Here is a 22,496-nt window from a genome sequence, read left to right as displayed (position 1 = left end):
ATAGAAGGATTGAAAGGCTGACTTCATATATCTTATACCACAGACCTTTTGAGAAGCACCTCATTATTATAAAATTCATCCTATTTGTATTGTACTTCTGCAGATTTTGTTTCACAGGACATGCATTTGGGGCCCAGAAATCCCTCTGAGGATTTTTCTCTCTTCCCTTCCGCAGTGCAATCTTGAGCTATGGAAAGGAATCTGAGGAGAATTCATCAGGGTTCCATTGACATCCATACTTGGATAGCTCACCACTGACCCTGTTTCTTACAGGGGCACCTTAAAGTGGTACACAGAAGGTACCACTGTGAGAGCAGGGTGGTGGGCATAGAGAAGGGAAAGAATAAGGGTGAGCAAGAACTTCTTCTGCCCAAGTCCTGGTGGTGTCAAGTTTGTGGGAGAAATGCTTTGCATTGTGTATTTATTGACATGTTTATGTATTCATTTTGTAAACTTGGCAAAGCAGAAGCTTTGTTTTAGAAGTTGTTGTGCTTTTGCATTAAGCTCCTTTGAAGCAACTGATGCAGCTTATTTTGTTTTAATATTGAAAGTGTCACTCTTAGTAGCCTGCGGATGGTAAGAGCTACCATTTGTTAATTACTTACTAATGATCCTAGAACAGTGCTTTCAATTCTATTCACTTAGTCTTTACAAAAAGTCCAGGACTTACAAATTATTATTATTTTTTTTCTAATTTGCTGATGAGTAAACTAGAATGGAAAGAGGTGATGTAATTTGCTGAGAATCACGTGACTTCTAGGGCAGGGTGTGATTCTGACTACAAAGCCTGAGCAAAAAAATGTTTCAGCTCTGCCTTCCTTCTTTTTTTTAGATTTTTTTCTATATATGAAAGTGGAATGCATTACAATTCATATTACACATATAGAGCACAATTTTTCATAGTATACAGAGTATATTCACACCAATTTGTGTCTTCATACATATACTTTGGATAATGATGTCCATCACATTCCACCAACATTTCTAACCCCCTGCCCCCTCCCTTCCCCTCCCTCCCCTCTGCCCTATCTAGACTTTGTCTGTTCCTCCCATGCTCCCCCTCTCTACCCCATTATGCTGCCTTCCTTCTTTTTTTGCATTTTCTTTGTTGATTCTGTTTTTCTTACTCGGGGGCTGCAGAGCTAGGAGTTCATGAGAATTTGTGGTTCTGTTCTATATATTTCGTCAGTGGTTTGCAATATCAATCCTTCCCTCTGTCCAGTCCACAGGAAGAGTTGTTTTAAAATGGGTAACTATTTACTTAAGAAAGGCCTTTGGAGATCTCTATACTATGAAAAATTCCTTGTGTCATGGACATCCAACAACTCAAATTGTCAGTTGACTTGTTTGGGGACATTGTCCCTTGCTTCCTTGTGCAGACAGCATTTACAACAGGCTAGGGAAGTCAGCCATTCATTTGTGGTAGATAGCCAGACTATCATAGAAACAATTTGCTATACTAGCCCTACCCTACCTCACCCCAATTGGGAAATAATAAGGCAGTGATTGGCAAAAAAGTTTCTGGTAGAGGGCACCCAATTGACCCTCAATGAGTCATTGATTATTATACCTTTGACTTTTAACCCACAGTTGGATTTCCTCTGGACTTAGTTGGGAGCCAATACCTGCAGACTTGTTTGTTTTATGTGTATAGCTGAATAGTCAAAATGCCAGATCCTCAAATAGAAGTTGGCTACATGTTATAGAATCTGAATTGGCAGTTGCTATCAGCTGTGATTTAAAGAACTCTATAAAACTCCCACGCCACAAAAATATACCCTCTGGGGCTCAAAATTCCATAATTATGGCTTGGTGTCATTGAATTGATCAAAGCCCCCTCATTTAAAAAATTAAATTGCCCTCACCCAGAGTGGTATCTGTCATGTTCCTAGTATAACGGATGCTTATCAAGCACTTGAGAGAGAAGAAAAGATGTGGGTGGAGAAGGAGATGGAAAAAGTTCTCCGCTGAATGATTTTACTGAGAGCTGGTCTGGCAGGGGGTCCAGTATGCCCGTTGTATAGGGACAGGTGTGGCCCTGGATATTGCACAGTGGGGTTGTGCTCTTCTGTTGCTGGAAGGAGGCTCATTTGGTCTTCCCAGAAGAAAACTGTGGGACCCATCAAAGTCAACTGGTCATTATAGGAAGAGAAAGATCTGGATGAGTTCAGAGATTAGTAAGCAGATAAGTGGAGGTAGCCCTGGCCCTGGACTCTGGTGATAGAGTTGGAGCCTTCCTGGGTCTGTATTTAACTAGCTCTGTGGCCCAACCCAAATCTCCTGATTCCTTAGCTGCAAATAAGAAAGTTTAGTTGGAGAGATCTCAGTTTCCTTCTGGTTGTGAAGAACATAAATTAGGAAAAAAAAAAAAAAAAAACAAAACAAACAAACTTGTGTCTGTACTTATCGAAAAATCACAAGGGATTATTTTTCTCCTCACCGTTTATAGGTAATGGAGTCCAAATCAAGGCACTCATAGGACTTTACTCCCAAAGGTATTAATATGATAAGATGCCATGACCAGTACTATCTTCTGCAGGAGAAGTTAAGTCTATGTTTTGGGGTTTTGTTTTGTTTTGTTTGTTTTCACTTGTGATTGATAGAAGACCAGGGATGCTGATATCCCTTGCTGAATAGTTGCTGACCTCCTTGTACCTGCCAAGGAGGCAAGTACCTCTGAGACTTAGCTGGATTTCCTGCATCTGGTAAGGTCCTAGACACAGGAGCTGAAAGGGAAGCTTTTTGCTGGGAGGATACAGGTCAATTCCTTCATTGCATGTGAAGAAGAGATGACACTGGACAATTCAGTCAGGACTTTGGAACCTCCCCAGGCCTGAATGCCTGGAAGGCTAAAGTAGTCCCCAAGGCTTCAGACCAGGTATCCATTTGTCAGTCACATTTCACGTGCATATGAGGCTCAAGGTTACCCGGTGAGACAGTATAGGGCAATGGTAAGGGACGAATGAAAGCTTTGGCTTCAACCAAACCTAGTTTTGCGCCCTGATTATTCCTTTTACCATGAACAGGTCACAAAGCCTCAGCACCCACACTCATAGAAGAGATTATAATAGCACTTATCTATCATTTGTGATGCCTCAGTGAGATAGTCCAGGCAACGAGGTGAGCATGCTGCTCAGCATGTGGCCAGCTTTCCAGAACCAGTAGCTTCCTTATTACACAGTCCAGCCATCGAAGCAACTTGTAAGGGAATAAACCACACGGAGTAATCAAATCAAGAGAACCACTTAGAACACTGGGAGAAGGAACTTGACCTTCAGCAAAACTGACTGTTCCCATGTTTACCTCCCTTTATGGAGCTCGTGACATGGTGAGGTCTAACCATAGTGCGTGCCTCTATTTCACCTTTCCAGCCATGAGGAGACAGAGCTCCTGCTCTCTTTGGTAAAGCACCAGTGTCTGTCCACAAGGACAGGGAAATGAGATACATCTCTCATAGACCTGAAGAAAGCAATCATTACAGATGATTCCTAAACCATCCCAAGACCTGAAGGAATGGATCAGTATCTTTTCCTTTAAAGTAAATACCCAAACTTAGAACAAAAGAGTTTGTTCTCTTTGCTTTCAGCATTATATGTTTGTTTACAATTAATTATTTTGCAAAACATTGAGAATGCTCTGACCTCTATGTGGATGAATATTTACATATCTCCCCCAGATAGTCTGTGTTAATGTTAGATTCGTGTATTTCAGATGAAATGGGGAAGGGATGCGATGGCCAAGCAGTGATAACACGGGACCTCCAGAGGGCTGTCTCTGCAGTGGGATAGATACCAGGCCAAGGGATTGGCTGCCTACATTATTGAAGGGAGGAGCTTCTATTTAGAGAGCAGCTGAGGTTAAGAGCATTCTCAGCACTTGGGATGCCCGTCAGGGCTCCTGGAGAGTGGGGAGACATTTTATACAGCACAAGTCATTGCATGCCAGACCTCCTTTTCTTATCCTCTTTATTTTCCCCTGCCAACATGGTTCTCAGATTTATTAACAGCCTTTTCATGCCTACTGCAGCCATCAGGGAGAGAAATAAAAGAGGGCTGGGGGAATCCAGTCTTCTTTTGCTTATCCTTCTTCACTGTCTTGGCTTGACTTGTGTTTCATCATCTTTCCCTTTTTCCTTTTATTCATTTCTTTTTAAAAATCCCTATGTTGGAATGCTCTGCATGAGGCTAGAGTTTCTATTCTGTCCCTCTCTCTTCTTTTATACTTTTTAATTGTTCCAGTGCTATTATTTTTTCCCTTGGACTTGAGCGCAGTGGGAAAGGTCAGTTGTCAGAAGACACACTGTACACCACTGATAAGGTCTCCAGGAGATTGGATTCAAGTCTTTTAAGCCATTTTCCCTTCCTGAATCCATAGAGTCTACACTGCTGCAGGGATATAGAACAGAGAAGCTCAGTGGGTGGGAAGGCCATGCGTGTCAAGAGAGTGGCTTATTATGCAAGCTCTGAGCATCCCACTACTACCTGTAGCCCTTCTCCAGTGGAAAATGCTGCCCAGGGCCCCTCAGAGATACTGGGGCATTGACAAAAAGGTGCCTCTGCATGAGACACACATTACAGGAGACCTTGGAGAAGGGGCTCAATTGAGAATTAGGCATCCAGCATAACAAACTTCTAAAGTTGTCCCTTGTCATGTGTCCACACCATGATTATTTAACTCACTTATATAAACATCAGAAAGTCTGGGTTCTGGTTTTGGTTCTATTGTCAATCACTTTGGGAAAACAATGAACTATGCTATGCTTATAAAAAGGAAGTAGAAAATTGTAGTTTCGAAAGGACCATCCATTGCTAATATTTATATTTCATCTTACCAATTGTGTCTGAGAACTAGAAAACCAGGAGTGTATATACCCTTGGACATGGCTGTGAAAACTAGTTAATTCCTTTCTCTAAAAAGGCACTCAGGTCAAACTGAAGTCAGAATTCTTTGAATTCATCCATATAACCTGTCCATCAAAAATTTCATGATAGAATACTATGGAGCTTTTAAAGAAATAGCGGGTCTCTTCTAAAAAGGTGGGAAAAGTGAATAAATGGTCCTAATAATGATGCTATGGAGTTACATGATTCTTTATGTGTTTTCAAATCACTTCACAATGACCTGTCTTAAGGACACCTTTGCCTACCTTAAAAACAAAACATGCTAAACTCTGACAGGACTATTTTTTTTTCCCTTGACCTGGCATATGTCAAGCACTCTCAATAAAGTTTGCTGAATGAGTGAATACATGATAGAATGAGTAACCTTAAAGCCTTCAAATGACACCTAGTCAGCCATATTTATTTGACTCTCAGTGGTGCCAAGTGTAGTCATGCTTGGATATGATAAGAAGTTTGGGTAGAAAAAGTTGGCCATGCGTGGTATGTAATCTGGTTATATTGGTAGTTCCTCTATCTTGTCATAAATAAGGGAACCAGAAAGATAGATGATAGTTTGAAAAAAAAAGACTGGAAGAGAGTTGCTGTCCAGATTAGCAACCACTGAGGCCCTGGAAGATCACACAGTGGGCTGCTTAGCTCCTGATCTCAGGCCAAAAATTGGGATGATTGGTTACTTTTTTTGAAACCCAGTTCTTTTGCAGTGGGAGGAACAATTAGGATGGAGTTGGAGCCAAGCCAATTGAGATTCTAAATTCCCTCATTGTCAAATTATTATTATTATTCTAATTGGATAGACTTGAACCCCTAAATCTTAGCTTTTCTTCTTGAAAACTGCAGATAATAATAACAATATATTGTTGTGACGATTGTGTGAAAAGATCCTCTGCATAATACTATGCTGGAGCTAAAGCCCCTGATAGAGTCAGCTTCAGAAATGATAGCTGTCCAGGCACAGTGGTGTAAGCTTAAAGCCTTCAAATGACACATAGTCAGCCATATTTATTTGGCTCTCACTGGTGCCACGTGTAGTAATGCTACAGACACTTGGGAGGCTGAGGCAGGAGGATCACATGTTTGAAGCCAGCCTCAACAACTTGGTGAGACCCTAAGCAACTTAGGGAGACCCAGTCTCAAATTAAGAAAACAAAAAGTAGCTCAGTAGTAAAGCTCCCCTCATTTAAATCTCCAAACCAAAACAAAGAAATAAGCAAACAAACAACAACAACAAAAATAGCTGGAACCATTCATTGCCACTGACATCATCATCATTACTACCCGCCATCAAAAGAACTATGAACATTTTTTGGCATGTAAAGCAGCATAATAATGCCTAAGAGAACTATTGGGTTGGAAAGGCAATTTGTGGGGGGGCCTCTTGCTGTGTCAGGTTCACAGTAGAGTGGCAGTAAGTTCTAGCTCCTATCTGTCCACTTTTCTTTTTTGATGTCTTCTTATTTTTTCTACTTCAGTTGAGGCTGGTAGGACATCATTGCTCTTTTGTAAAGTGCCCCAGTGTCATTGAGGGGGTACTTGAAAGGTACTTAAAGAGGGCCTTAGTGGTGGGTGGTCTTCACTGGTGAGGCATAGGTAGTGGGGCTACAGTGAGAGGAAGGAGGGGGAGGAGTACTGGGGGATGGAAGAAAGACCTTTTCAGCCACACCTGCGTCCCCAGAGGTTGTCATTCTGCAGCTTTTGTGAAGTTTCTGTCTGTTCCTGGAGTTATATTAGTTGTCCCTGAGGGAACGCTTCTGTTTGCATAAATCATTCTATACAACATAATTAGCTGCTCATAATACAGAGGATGCTTGTGATCCTAAATTCAAACAATCGGAAAGCAAAAGGTGTTTATTCACATAGGTGCCCAGTGAAAATTGGTGATGAGGTAGATGACTCCAAGGGACATGAAATCCGGAGACTTCTGAACCCTCAAGGGGAGCTTGGGTTATTCTTAAGAAAACTTTTGTTTAACATTTCTAGAAAATAATCAGTGAAAAATGAATACACCATAATCACAAATACATTCCTTATGTCATTAATGTGATTTATTAGTTCTTCAAAAAATGGAGTGTCAAGACTGACATGGTAAGAAAATAAGAACTGCCCATGAATTTGTTTCCTTTCTTTGCCAATGATTCTATCTAATTGAAACCTTTGATTTGATCTGCATCATTTTTACCATCTGACATGTAATCCATGGTAGAATGACCAACCATCCTGGTTGTCCAAAGACTGTCCCCCTTTTGGCACTAAAAATTCCATATTCTGGGACACTTTCCAGCTCCAGACAAATTGGGATGATTGGTTACTTTATTTGAAGCATCTGGTGATGCTTCTGAACCTCTTCAGAAGGGCACTATATTTTGGCCAATGTTGGACCAACAACACACAAAGAAAAGATTCTTTGGTTCTGTGGTTTGTAGAACTTTTGGATTTTGTTAACAAATAAAAAGTTTTACACAAAAGGGAAGGAGCATAATAGGGTTGGCTATTTTAAAAAAATTTTTTTCCAAATAATGACACCCACCAGCTAACAAATTCTGTCAGTTATCATAATCATTTTATTAAAGATAGGAAGCTCTAATACCAAAAACATAGAAAGGAATGGAATGAAAATTCCACATGGGTCCTGTAGGGATCCATTTTTCATTACTTTCCCAGTGTCTAGCACAGTGTCTGGTAGAGTGAGGATCTGACATAAATATTTGTTAAATGAATGCTGTATAAAAATGTGCTACACTTTCCTTATTTTTCCAATTGAATCATGTGTTGGTGAAAATTTTACCTGAGACTATATTTTAGGAATCAATCCAAATGCAGACTAGAGGATTTTTTATAGTAAATTTTCATTGTAAATTATTGTAATGGCTTTCTGATGTCTACCTCACTCTCATGTTCGTTTTAGTTGGCGTGGTCAACCTCTCAGGATCTGATCACTCCTGGAGAGAGATAAAACTAAGTTTCTAGGTCTTCAATCCGAGAACCAGGTCCAATCAACTTCTTCTTTGATTTCAACTTTTATATTAAAATGCATCTTAGCTGATATCTACCTGGAGATTTTACTTCATCTGGCAGGGATCAGCCACCAGTCCTTATTGTCTTAAGTCTTGGGCAATGACTTTGTTTATCCTAATTAAGTCTCCTAACTTTGTTCTGTTTCATTCACCCATACAACTGTGGTCAGAAATCTTGACCAACTGGTGATATGTACAAATATCACTTCTATTTCTATAAGCCTGGATTTTCCTATGCAATGTCTTCATACCATAGTTGACGTATTCAAATCATGACTGTTTTCTCACAACACATGGATAAAAATATCACTGATGAATCTCATCTAGTATTTCTGGAGAAGATGAGAATTTTAGTTTAATAAATATCACAGAAAGTGTAAATATCCATTGCTGATGGCTGTACAGGCTATAAAATTAAAACAATTTGAATCTCCATTTCAGAAAGTCTTTTAATCGCAGTATTATGTGCCCTTTTTAATCACAAATCAACTATCCTTCTTCCTTTTGCAACTAAGTTGGTGTAAGTACTGAGTATATTTCTGATAGTAGCCTTCTGTTACCACAGCTCAGCATCCAGTGATTTGGTCTTGAATAAGTTGTTTGGAGAAATGTTCTGTAAATGGTTTGGGAATCCTTCTTACTTAAAAGGAGGATTGCCATTTTAGATTCAATGCATCAAAATTGGACTTTTTAATTTATGCTCACATAATATTTCTTTTGGCATTTATCGCTTTCAAGTGTTGCCAATGTCTATGATTCTCATGATTTCCCCTCCTCAGTCTTATGATCTGTCTTCACATCCCAAAGTTTATGGTTAATACATCTAAGTGCAGAAAATCTAGCTTTGTTGAGCAGACAGGGGTTTCTGTAGCAGCTGCTGAAGGGCACTCAATACCTTACAAAATTAGATAATGTACTTGAAAGTGGTTTTGGATACATGACATGCTATGTAAATGTGTATTTTATATTTCAAAGAACTTGATAGCTCATCTCTCCATGAGTAATATTGAGAGGTATTTTTGCAAAAGATACCCAACCCTATACAGAGGCAGCATGGTCTAATGGAAAATACATTGTCTTTGGAGATTGACCTTGGTTTGCATTTTGGATCTGCTTCTTACTAGCTGTGCTGTTATACAAGAATTTAATCCTTCTGGATGTCAGTTTATTCATCTGTAAAGTGGTGGTAGCAAAATTTTAATTCACAGGACTTTTATGAGGGTTAAATGAGAAATATACCAAGTATTCCAATAAAATATTCCCCTTTCAAATGACATATGAACACATACATATATAATTTCTATTACTATTACTTAGGTTCTAGCGGGGAGGTGTTTTGCATTTTTGTAATGTTAAACTATCAGAATAGGTCTTGGCTATTGGAACCTGCTGTAGAAATTTGTATGGAAACTTTTTTTTTAAATAAAATCCCATAGTATAATACAGGTTCAATAAATGTTAATTTCTTGTCCTTTCACACTATGGGGAAAAATAAGCCACTGAACTTCTGTCCCTAAAAACGACTCTGCTGCTAGTTTGAGATAAAGAAATGGTAAAAATGAAATAAACACTATATTCTAGCTTTATGCACACTATTGGTAGTTAAATTTGGAATCACTAAAGTTTTTCTCCTTGACTTAGGCTTCCTGAATCGGGTCACTGGTTTTTAAGTCTATGTCCATTATAGAGAAGCCTCCCTCCGGTCCCTTCTCCAGTGGATCCTACCCCTATCCACCTCTGCATTCAGATCCTGTATTGCTCTAGGCCCTGGGGGTTAGCATTCCCTTCAAAAACCCTGGAATGGGGCAGTTTTTAATTTTATCCACCTCCATGTTCTCATTACCACTTATATTTCCTTGGGAGGAAAAGGAAACGCACACCTAGAAGGCACAGCCCAGATTTCTGGGATTTATACCTTGGCATCAGCAAAGTTTCCCAGTTAGTGTCTGTGTACAGGGTTTTAGTCACCTGGGCTCTAGCGCTTGGCACTGAGATCTTTAAGAGGACTGCAGAAATGGTAGATTAGCCACATTGAACAAAATAGAAAGTTTTCATTGTGTCATAAAAAGCCTTATTGATCTTGTTCAGGGCATTGACTCTGGGGCCTCTTAACAAGCCACTCTGTCTAGACTTGCAGGCGAGAGCCCACAGTGCTAAAAAAGGAGGGACTGGGCTGCCTGCCCTACCCTGCAGGGGGAGATTAAAGGGGTGGGTACAGTTTCATGTTTCTCAGTGGGGACTTTCTTAAAGAACTAGCATGATTTTAGTCTGCTCTGGAGAAAAAAGGGGGGTCCAGGTTTGTGGCAGATGTCCACGTGATACATCCCAGACTCCAGCCTTGGTCAGTGTCCAGTATTTGCTGTGGAACTATCACATGGTTACAAGTTAATATGTCTTTGGGGTCCCTTAGCTTACCTCAGCATTCCCTTGCCTACGCTGAGCTCTGTGATGCCCAGACCCAGTATGGTGGGGCTCTGGGAAGGGAGAAGGCGGCGAGGGACAGGGGGGGAAACCAAAGACTTGAATCATTGTGATCAATTCAATGGCATTTCAATTTAATTCTGCACATCTTTATTTTACACTATCTGTGCTACATGGGAGATTTTGAAAAGCTCCAGAAAATTGTTGCTTATAGCATAAGGCTGCTGAGTTGACATCCTTTATAAAATAATCAAAGGATCACTCCAGGTTGATTGAGTGATTGGAGTGTCTTTTCCCAATCATTTGCAGACATGTAACTTTTTTAAAAAGTATGAAATGTTCCAAACACCAAAGGCATGGGCCCTGCAGAGGATATTGTTAACATTGGGTTAGCCATTACTCAGATTGAACAGACGCTTATATTTGGTATTTTTTTTTTTTTGCTTTATATTCTTTTATAAAGACTTAGTCTTATTTGAACCCCTTCCCCACCCAGCTCTGTTTCTTTTTCCCCTCTAGAAGGAACCACTACCTGAACTTGACAGCTATATGTCTTATATGTGTTTCTATTTTTGTCACATATCAATAAAGCTGTAATATATAATGATTAGTGATCGCTATGTATACATATGTGTGTGCATGTGTGAAAAAATCAGGGGAGCTATTAAACTTTATCAGTCACCTACAATTTCTATTTACCATTCCTATGTATTTGGAGATGAATGAAGGAAATCCTGGGTAAATGCACGTGTAGACAACACCTTCAACTTCCCCATTGGTCCCTTAGCTGAAGTTTAGTAGCTTTCCACATCCTACTTTCCTCTTTTAGGACCAAAATTATTTGGTTCCTGAAATATCTGTAGGAAGTTTCTCATAATACCTACTGTTTTCTGGATGCTTAAAGGTGGAGAGTTTTACCAATAAGATAATTTTAGATTTACCGAGGCAGAAGGTATCTGGGAACATCTTTTAACATTTCTTCTACACTGTGGTGATGATCTGTGATGGAGAATTCTTCATGTGTTTCCATCACCAAGTGAGATTTAATAGAAATAAATATTTTAAAAGTCCATATCTGTTCAAAAGTCCATATTTATTGTTTCTAAGTACTGAAATATCAGTATGCATTTTCCAAAATTCTGCAAACCTTTTATGAGTTATGTATTCCTTTCTGAACATGTATGTGTAGATAGAATATCTGATTTAGGGTAAGTGTGTGCTTCTTTAAAACAAACAAACAAACAAACAAAATATCCCTACCCACAAATAGCATTATGAATGTCTCATTTTCTGCTCTAAGTTCACTATGGATATTTATTATTGTTACTGATTTTTTAAAATTACCATTATGGTCCCTTATCCTCTCCTCTCTAGCTCCATGTCCTTTGTAATATCCTCAACTAAAGAGGGATTTAGTCTACAGAATGCAGAATCACAACGTGGTGTAAGGTACTCTAGTATAATTGCCTTAGTTATTGTGTAACTTTGATAAAAAGAAGCAGGTTGACAAAACACCATAAACATGCAGATTATTCTTTGGGGTCTAGGAAAACAGTGACAGAATATCGAGATTTGTGGGTGAGTGGTAGATTTTCTGTAATTTTTTTAAATAAAAAATTACAAAATTTATTAAAAAACTTACCTCTAGGAAGGCAACTCTGGTTAAATTCCTCACCATTTTAATTGCATATCTATTTGGTATAGCTAAAAGACGATGTCTTTGGTAAATACTGTGCACAGTGCTAGCTTTAAAATTAGTGATAAATGTGCTTGTCATTGACCTCAGTGGTTCCAAATATGTCTCTCTTTTTGGATTATAGAAGCAATCTAGGTGTCATTTGATATCCTTTATTTCTTGAGTATTCCACTTTGGGTTCTGAAGCAGTTGTGGAAAAGACACAAGCGTCAAATCCAAGGTCAAGTCAAGTTTCCAGATATCACTGCAGGTTGCTTCATCGCTACCAGTTAGGTTAGAGAATCTGACTTGAGGTCAGCTTAGCTTCCTTGGAATTTTCCTTCTGAATTAAACTCATCCACTCAGCAGTAGGCAGAAGATTGGAAAAGAGCCAGCCTTCTTCCACCAGCCAGAGTCTACTATGGGCTTACATCAGGGCACCCTAGAGAATTCCCTAGCTGAGGAAGGGCAGGTCTAAAAGGGAGAAAGACAGGTCACCTGGGATTAGTGACCACATGATTAAGGAATGCCATCCTATGGGTATCGGACCCTTCCTATATTACCAAACAGATGAATCACTTCTTTTCTTACTGGAGAAGTAATGAATAAAGGGAAGGTCAAAGCATTTGCTATTTCGTGAAAACTCTTTGCTCCAGGGGATGGGGAGAAAATATTCTTCTGGAGTCATATGGACAGGAAAATAGATTCCCAGTCCAGAGACAGAGTGCACTATTTGTGTTTAATGCTTGTTTGATTGACTGACCAGCAATTAAAATGAGAAGCTGGCAGTGAAAAAAAAGCATAATTACAGTTTTACTTGTATGGATCTGGTGGTTAAGGGAAAATAAAATGTTCAGCATGTTACATAAATTATTATAAGTGGGCAGGCAGGCATGTGCAGCACGTTGATTGCAGACATTGTTTCTTAGTCAAATCTCTTCATCCTTGGAAGTGTCCCCTGGATCCCTCTTCACCTCTTTGGTCTATAGTCCATCCACTGAACCTCTGATACAAGTCTCATTGTGCCACTCAAAAGGCAAAATTCTTTTCGGCTGCTTTCCCATTCCTGGTGCTCAAGGATTATGACCCCAGCCTGCATCTTGAACCCTGCACACATGCCCGTGGCTTTAGCCACATGGAACTTCTCAGCATCCCCTGAGTACCCTGTACTTTTCTAGTGAGCACACCTGTGAATGTGCTGCGTTAGTCCTCCTTTACAAGTGAACTCTTACACTACCAGAGACATCTGAAGTCTGATCTGTTGTCTGGAGCCTTCCCTAACACCCAGGGTCAGCTACTCTCTCTTCTGGGTGCCCATGTCACCTATAAAACATTCACTACACTGAATTGTGATTACTTGTTTTGTATCTGAATTTTCAACAATGATAGCTAACATTTCTACAGCTGGGAGCTGGGTCAATGCTCACGCCTCACAACAACTCTATAAAAGATGTATTTTGATTATTCCCATTTTGTAAAGCAATAAACTAAGGGTTAGAGAAATTCAGTGATAAGCTAAGGCTTAGATCCATAGATATAGATTCCTTCCAGAGATGGTTGTCAAATCCAGGTCTTCCAGTTCAAAGTCTTTATTATTACAATCCATGCATCAATTCTGCAGTCCAGGTACACAGCGTGTCCTGTCAATGTGATCACCTGTCAGGGCCTGGCATTTTGCAGGCATTCTGTATTATTTAGTTTTGTGATTTTTCTTCTTCTGTAAGATGTCAGCTAATTATTCCTACTCCTGGGGTTGCTGTGTGACATAAGTGCCTTCATCACCGGGCACATCACCTGGTGCATAGTAGGCACCTGTGAATCTTTTATTCCTTAAATGGATGAAGAAAAATTTAACTTTTATTGTAATGCATTTGCAAGCAATGCAGTCTTCAGGATGCCATTAGCTTTCTAGTGATTTCAGTGGAGCGTGGCTTTCCAGGCCATTCTTTTTTGGACTGAGGCAGCTTCCCTCACCAGGATGCTGGCTGTTTATTTTCCAAGTGACAACTTGATTTACTATTTTCCTTCTCATCACTTTCAAGAAGCATCTGCAGGCTAGTGAGTGACCCAGGCAGCGTGGAAAAGTCCATTTATTTCTCCTCTGCATCTTTCCTACAAAGAGTCTGAGGATAAGGGTTGGATATGGCCTCCGGAGGTCAGATTTCCTATGTGTTTTCTTTTGTAGTGTGGCTTGCTCATAGCAACACAATTTCCTGTCTGCTGGTACTCTGTGCTTTTAAGATACCTGTATGATGGGACGTGGCAGGTAAATGATGCCATCGTTTGTCTGGGGGGGATGGCTCTGCAGTTTGATCTTTCCTAAGATTTTTTTTTTTTGACCCTAAAATATACTATAAAGGAAATGGGAAAGGAGAACCAAGAATATAGTCACTTGTACAGTTTTTTTGTCTTTGTACCTCCATTGGTGTGTTCTTTCCCAATTCTAGTGAGAAATGTTATTAGGGGATATACAAGAGAATTTACTCTATAAAGGAATTTCTACCTTCCCCTTGGTTTTGTAAAGACAATCACTGTACAAACCAATAGACAATTCAAGTGTCTGCCAACAGCTCCTAAGAAGCCCTTAGTGGTAGGTATTCTGGTTCTGCATGTTGGATTCTTAGCAGGTTGCACGGAAAGGTAACAAAATTGTGCAAGAACAAATTCACACTTGCCTTGCCTTATTTATTTGCCAGACCAGTGGTCTAATTGCTGTTTCAGCCCAAGGCACCTTTCGGAATTAAGTGAATATGAAGCCCTACCTCTGAGCTCCTCCCTCTATACCCCCCCCCACCCCGGGAATAAGCAGAATTTTTATAAACTTTTAGACTTATTCTCTATCTGTAATTGTATACCCTTGCCTTGGACACATGGCTTTTGTCTTCCTCTAGGCTTCTTTGGCCAGGGAACAGTGACCAGAAAGACGTGGTCATCTGTGAGTTCACAACAGGAAAACCCATAACCCATAAGGTACAGGGGCCCATTTGGCTCCTGCTGAGTTCCTGCAATCAGAGGAAATGAGTCCCCAGGCTAGCCTGAGGACCAAAGGCCATCCTATCTATATCTGGCAGGGAGGGAAGCAATAGTCTCTGTGTTTTTGTGCCTCATTAGCATCTAGGTGGGCCAGGCTAGGATGGGTAGCCAGGGTTATCTTTGCATCGGAACAGATGAAGTACCTCACTGCAGCCTGTGGCCAATTTGAAGGACAAAGGATGGAGATGATGAGTGCAGTTTCATTTCAGGCTCATTATCACTGAACTGGCTCTTACTCCATCACTGGAGCACAGCAGGTGTTCTGCTCAAGGCCACTAGCTACCACCCATCCAGAGGGGTCAGCATTTTAATGGGCTCTTCCAAGTGTCTGACCTTTTCCAACCTGGTACTGGAGAATTTGGAGCCAAAGTCAGCCCCCTCCCCTGCTTCCCTGCTTAGGTTCCTACTGTCTGGGTGCCCCTTTCCTTGTTATTGACATTCATCTTTTGACAGGTTGAAGTTCCTGCAGCTCCAGAACCTCAGATATAGGGTACTAGGTACCTTTACTGGGGATTTGATCTCCTGGTAAAGCGAGGGTGTGTTGGAGTAGCAAAAGCAATAAAATAAGAATCAATATGACCCCAGGATTTGGAACTGGCTCTCCTAGTGGATTGGACAAACTATCCAGACTCCATGTGCCTCTGTTTTCTCACATTGGTTACAACAAACTGACCTCACAGAGTATTGAAAGAATACCAATAATAATTAAGAAAGCATTTAAAAATATATGATATGATTAAAAAGCTGTGAATGTCTGCAAATGGCCCTAGAGTGCTTTTATAGCCGGACCTGACATGTTCTCATTTTGAGCCATTTTTGTCTAATGCTGTGTCCTTTTCCTTCACTTTTTGCCACTGGTCCTTGGTTTTCCTTGTTTGTACTTGATCTTAAGCATCCACACTTTGGATTCCCCCTGTGGTTTCTGGCTTGCCAGAATCTCTGCCTCTCCTTTCCTCAGGCTGTTTCTGTTAGGAATCTTTTGCTTCCATTTCTGCCCGGTGAAATGCAAACCTCACTCCAGAAATTGTATCAACATTCAGGCTGAACAATCCCAGGCATCCTAGAAAAGGGGTTCAAGTGTGTTTTTAAAGGATTACATAATCTTGGATTCTTCTCAGTAAAATTATGCAATGATTCTTCATAACCTTCAACATAAAATCCAAATTTCCTGATCTCAAACATTGTTTGGGTCCTTACAATACCAAGCCCCCAGGTATCAGCTGCCCACACTTTTTATATTACACAGTAAGAAAATATTACATTGGATATTTTACTCTACTTTGAAACTTCTCAGAAAAATACAGCTATTATTATATAAATAAGTAGTTGGCTGTTTATTGGGGGGAAGATTGGAGAAAAAAATTTGAGTAAATATCTTAATGTTACATATATATCAGTACTTCAATTAGCAAGCCATTTGAAAAATCAGTACTTTACATATCTTATACATACTGATTTAAAAATCTCTGAATTATACATATCTAGATTACATCTACTGTTTAATCAATTGGACACTTACAAATAATGGGTAAATGATTTGTTGTTATATGGAGTTGAGCTCTGTTTCTCATGCAGTGAGAATAGCGTTCTTATTTTTACATGCTATTGATTGTAAACTTTGGGGTGATCTAATTTCAAGGAAGCTAAGTATCAGTTAGCTGTGTCAGTGCCTTCTGTCTCTCTTGCCAAGCCATAGCTGTATGCTAAGCTCTTGTGCACTGTGTTACATAATCCCCTGCATTCATCTTTTCTAGCTATTTAGTCTGAATACATACAAGGTGACTGCATTGTCTTTTCAACCTCCTTTTCAGTCTCAACACCATGTTAAAAAAAATAGATTTGGGGCACTATTACATTTTTTTTTTCTAATGGAGGGTTTGGAGAATTGAATGGGTTTAGAAATGTGTACCTGTCATTATATGGTTTTCCCCTTTTGGTTATGTTGACTGTCAACTTAGTATGGTTTTCAAAGTGATAAGAAAGTGCCTGAGGCTCAGCTGCTTGAAGGAAATTGAGATAGGTTGGGATCTTCGGAGAAAAAGTATGTCAGATGTGAGTGTCCAAAAGAATAATTTCTTCAAGGTCTTTCTTCTTTCTCCCTTGTAGCCCTTTATTTATTTCCTGAGACTGGGTCCTGCCTTGCTGGGTCTCTCTTCCTAATACTCAGGAGGAAATTATCCCAGAAATTACAAAGGAAATAATTTTGCTGATCTAAAATGTGAATCAGAGAGGACTTTTCAGTTGTTTATTATTTGTTAAGAAAACTAAGGAAGGAGAGCTCCTGGTAGGAAATGCCTGGTCATCTCTGGCCCAGGGAACAGATAAACTGAGAAAATGAATCATTGAATGGAGAGATTAAGAAGGCTGTGAACTGTTGTAGCTATTTCTATTAGATACTTGCAAAGGAAGGCACTTGGCTACATAAAATTTTCTTTGGTATATTTGCATGGATATTAGCATAAATATGCATGTAATTTACATAGACAGTTTCCTTTCTTCATTGTTCTTTTTAATATCTTATTTATTTATTGTGATATCCTCCTCTTTGTTGATGTCATTTATTTTTTCCTATAATCTTCCATATAAAACAAGTTCTTTTATTTTAAACACAGAGGGAAAGGGAAATATTTCTTATGGTGAGGAAGTGTGATTTATACAGGAAGAGAGGCATTTATTTCTGGCTTCATTTATCCAAGCTCTCAGATAGTTTGTAAGCCCACGGCTCCGTGGAATCATTCACACATAGCCTTGGAGAAGTAGAATGGGAGCAAGGGAATATCCAGAGTGATGGTGGAGGGACCTGTAACTGCTGTTTAGATGTAAGTCCAGAGATGCTTCAAGTCTGGAGTACCACAAACTAACTGGGTCATCTCGGGCAACTCATTCCCAGTCATCAATTTCTTCCTTAATAAAATAAAAGCATTAAATTAGACAATCCTTAAAATCCCTTGTAACACTAAAATTTATTATTTTGACATACCCCATGCTCTAATTATGTGAAAAATATTAAGCATCACATAGCACATTAAATAATCTCCTGATGCCTTGCTGTTTTGTGTCAAGACTTCCCTTTTCAAGAGGCTCGATGATTAATGTAAGCTTCTCTTCATAGGCACTCCTCTCCTTGCGCATTTACTTCAGTGGGCGCAGGCACACAGGTGTAACTGAGATATATATAGAAGATGACCACCAGTATACATTTTGTAGTATTAAGGATGCACATAGACTCTGTGCAAGTCCATGACTCTAGGAAAAGAGCTTAGCTGTGATAACTGCATTAATTTGTCATGTACTCTAGTTCAGCTCCAGGTCTGATGTCCCATTGCATTTTAACAAAGCCATTTCTTAAGAAATGAGAGGAGAGATCACGATGATAGACAGGGTAGTAGAGGATTAGATGGATCTATTTCAAATATGCAGACTGTGTTGAATTTCTGCTTTATGATTGGGGGTGCTATTTTTGATAAAACACATCAGACATGAGTTAGGTGCTAAGTAGTACTTGTTCTTGAATACATGGAGAAGCTAGACTGCAGTCAGTTAGAGGTAAATAGGCCCCTTTGCTTATGCCAGTGTATGTGTGTGTATAAACAGAGTATGCAGGTAAGTACCACTGAGATCCTCTGGAACATGCAGAAGAAATTCATCTTCTTTTTTAACCCTCTGGAGTATGAAGTTGAGGTCCATGTATTAATGGTGTCATGATACCATGATTAATTTAACAATATGTAGTGAGTGGTTGTATAAGAGTGATTGCAGTTCTTACTTTGTGATGAGAAAATATGTATTTTATTTTTCTTAAGTATTTGATGTAGGGCCGTGATGGTTGATAGGGATCTGAGCTGAGGGAACTTGGCTTTGGTTAATAGTACTGAAATGTAGTTCTGGCAGGGAAAATAGAATTCTTTCAACCTCACTTTGCAGATGGAAATCTGCATATATAGACTTCTATTGTTGCTATTTCTTTTTTCCATTAACAAGGTGCTTCTTGATAGCTTTTGACCAACCTTAGTATGAAGTAGTGAACCTAAGTGAGGCTAACCAGCAAGAAGGGAAATTGTACTTCCTGTTCTGTATAACAAAATTATAAGTCAAATAAACAAATGATTAATCATATCCCTTGTTGAGAGCCACAGCCGAAGGGTCCCCAGCAAACTTCCAGCTGCCGGCTGATGATTGGCTCACAGCGGCCCCAGCAACATCTAGCTGATTGGCTCCTCTGCGGTGATGCTCATTGGGCTGTTTCCCTGCCCTTTCAGACCACGGAGCTGCTCATTGGGGGACTTTTTTGGCTCCGCCCACGTGACCCAGCCAATCGGCCTCAAGAGCAGGAGGATTGTGGGAGGTGGAGAGAAGCCTGTGGGGGTTCCTCCTTACTGGGATTGTAGGTGGAGCACTGGTGGCTGTGTATGCTGTGGCTCTCAACATCTCCTCCTCTCTGTTTTTTCTCTTACTTTGTCAAATTTACTTTTGTAACTCCCTGGAAGACCAGGTTCCAGAAATGGGAACTTTTGGATTCTTCAGAGTTTTGCTTATAAGAAATAGCATTGCAAGGAGAATCAGTCTCCTCTTGCTCCTCAGTCAGTTGGCTACCCACCTTCCCTTCCCACCTTTAGCTCTGTCCTTTATCACAAGGGGTCTAGTAAAAAATGCATGTGGATAACCCAGCCTACATGATCAAACCCCATCCACACTCTTGCAAATAGTCTCCCACATCTCCCCTTATAAACCTTGAGGTATTGATGTTGGTACCCTGGTATACCTACAGAAAGATGAAGCCAGAGAAGAGGCCTATATAAACAGGCTTGGGGATTTGGAGGCTGAGAATTACAGGATCTCAGTGTCTGAAATGTGATCTCAAAAGAGAGTACAGGTTCCCTTGAACCTGTACCATCTATGAACCCCTAATTTTGGTGGAGGGTTGTGGCCATGGAAATGTCCAGCCAGGGCCCTCTAAAAGGAGATCCCCGAACAAGCAGACATTCCTTTTGCTTGAGTCTAAGAGTGGTATTGCTGTCTTGCTAAAGAATATTAACAATTTCATTCTCTTCCCCTTTCCTCAACTGCCTGGTCCCCTTCTCATGTTCAACCTCCTATATAATAACTCAGCCACAACTCACTGGGCTCAGGATTTTACCATAGAAACCAAAGTTAGCTGGGTTTATTGATAGATGGAAGCCAGGGCCAAATCTTTCAGGGTAATTGATTTTTAGTTATTGGTCAATAAAAAGTACCTAGAGCTAGAGAGTCCTTTGTCAGCACAGTTAATTATCTATTCTAAACCAGCTCTTCTACAAGCATTTAAAAGCCATCACTGAAGCAAAAGCAATGTAAGCCTCACTTGACTACTTTGCATGAAATTTCTCTTTAGGTGTTTCTTTGAGAAGATTGGAAGGGAAGACAGCAAGCCCCCTTGCACCATCTTGCCTGTCTTCTACCCTTGTTTTGACACACAGTTTCTCCCCCACCAGATGCTCTGCTAGGTTTGCTGATTTTCATGTAGAAGCCAGGGCGGTTGCTGAGTTGGTATCAGTGCAAGGACAGGGTTTAGTGTTCTTGGGCTGTGTTCTCCTTGGTGGTTGCATAGATCCGACACCTGCCAGTTAAGGATTGACTGCTTTCTGCTTTTTGTTTCCGACAGCCCGAGAGGAGAATGTGGCCACTTTCCGAGGCTCAGAATACCTGTGCTATGACCTGTCTCAGAACCCGATCCAGAGCAGCAGTGATGAAATCACCCTCTCCTTCAAGACCTGGCAGCGCAACGGGCTCATCCTGCACACGGGCAAGTCGGCTGACTATGTCAACCTGGCTCTGAAGGATGGTGCGGTCTCCTTGGTCATTAACCTGGGGTCCGGGGCCTTTGAGGCCATTGTGGAGCCAGTGAATGGGAAGTTCAACGACAACGCCTGGCATGATGTCAAAGTGACACGCAACCTCCGGCAGGTAATGGCTGAGGGGAGAGAGTGCCTGGAAGGCCCATCTTAGATAGAACGTTTGTGAAGCAGGTGACTGGTGAGGTGCAGAGGGGTAGAGATGTGGGTTTGGATATATTAAAAACTAACTTTTTTCCAGTCTTTGCAATTCCATGAGGAAAACGATTACAATATGTTTCTCCCGAGTCTTCAATTCTCCATTTGTTCTTGTTATTTAAAAAAAAATAGTTGTACAGATAATAAAAATGATAAGTACTTTCATCCTTTTAATTCTGCTTTCCTTTTTATCATTTTCTTAATTACATTTGAATCTTATCATGCTATTGTTAAATTCAATTAGGGATAGCATTTTGTTTCTGCAGCTTGATGGATTTTCCTCATTCTTTGAATATGTTTTTCTTTTTAATTAAGTTAGCCATTGCCATGATGCCATCATTTTAATTTCCTCCAGAAAAAAACTTTTTTTTTCTCCCTCCTCCTTTTAATTTATCATCCCTACCCCCCCACCCCCCAGTTGTGACATTAATCTCTGGCTTTCAAATTAACTAGCTGGGATCTTTCTGAATTCCTGTTTCTCTGTTCCTTGATGCAATGTGGTGGTCCTACCTTTATTTGCCCTGTATCTACCTCCAAGACTCTTCAGTTGGAAGGCCTGGGAAGTGGAAAGACCCAAATAAAAATGTCAACCCTGGAGCAGCCTTCCTGACCCTGTACGTGCTTTGAGAACTCCTGTGGCTTGCCGATTCTAAGCAGGCCACTCCGTCAGGTGACCACGCTTTCAAAAAGCTTGAGTCAAGTGAAGATGTTTTCAATGTCCTAACTGCTACTACTAATAACATTACCTTATCAGCAAACATCCATAAAAGACAAGCATTTCCTGTAAGAGTCAAGGTCTGTGCTGAGATCGCCTTTTCCTTGTTCCTCTTTTCACTTCCTTTTTTCTACTTGTGAATCTGTCAAACAAAACCCAGTTGGTCAGCATTCATCCTTTATTAATCAGAAAACATTATGTGCAAATTTCCAGAAAGTGCTTATCAAATTTTTCTCCAGCATTATGATTGATTTAATGCCTTCGAATGTAAACATGAAAGCAAAAGACATGACAGGTGTTTGCATATGTTTTCTGTCTGATAAAAGCGTGACTCCCAAGTAATGCTAAACAAATGGTGGAGGCTGGCACACATTGGAAAAGCACCATTGTCAAAATACTCTCCATTTCCATGTTTAGGTGTGTCAAGGAAGCCACCTAGTTGGGAGATTCCATTCTATCTGTGGTGAAGATGCTAATTAATGCAAGGCTTGGAATCCCCAACCCTCTTAATATATGTGAATTTGACTCTTTGGAGTCATTCTCCTGTGTTTTCCTTCCACGGCCAAAGAACCTATTGCTGATGTTTTCCTCCATGACTGTCTCCATAGTTACCCAGAAGAGAACTTCTCAACTGTCAAGAGAACATAAGTCAAATTTCTATTTGCTGACATAGAAGGACTTAATATGTCTGAGCTGTAGAGAATAGACCAA

General features: G+C 40.2%; 1 protein-coding gene across 4 annotated transcripts in view; it reads left to right on the top strand.

The window, feature by feature from the left end:
- The window catches only part of Nrxn3 (neurexin 3), a 1,482,316-nt gene that overhangs the window by 357,024 nt on the left and 1,102,796 nt on the right, over nucleotides 1–22,496 (top strand). For all 4 annotated transcript variants that reach the window (XM_071606618.1, XM_071606610.1, XM_071606632.1 and 1 more), the window contains one exon: nucleotides 20,683–20,984. In XM_071606618.1, the coding sequence (XP_071462719.1) occupies nucleotides 20,683–20,984 (302 nt within the window). The remainder of the gene's footprint in view (nucleotides 1–20,682; nucleotides 20,985–22,496) is intronic.

The sequence above is a fragment of the Marmota flaviventris genome, chromosome 2, assembly GCF_047511675.1.
Source record: "Marmota flaviventris isolate mMarFla1 chromosome 2, mMarFla1.hap1, whole genome shotgun sequence".
Lineage (NCBI taxonomy): Eukaryota > Metazoa > Chordata > Mammalia > Rodentia > Sciuridae > Marmota > Marmota flaviventris.
Note: the sequence above shows the minus strand (reverse complement) of the source record. Positions and strands in the feature narration are given on the sequence as shown.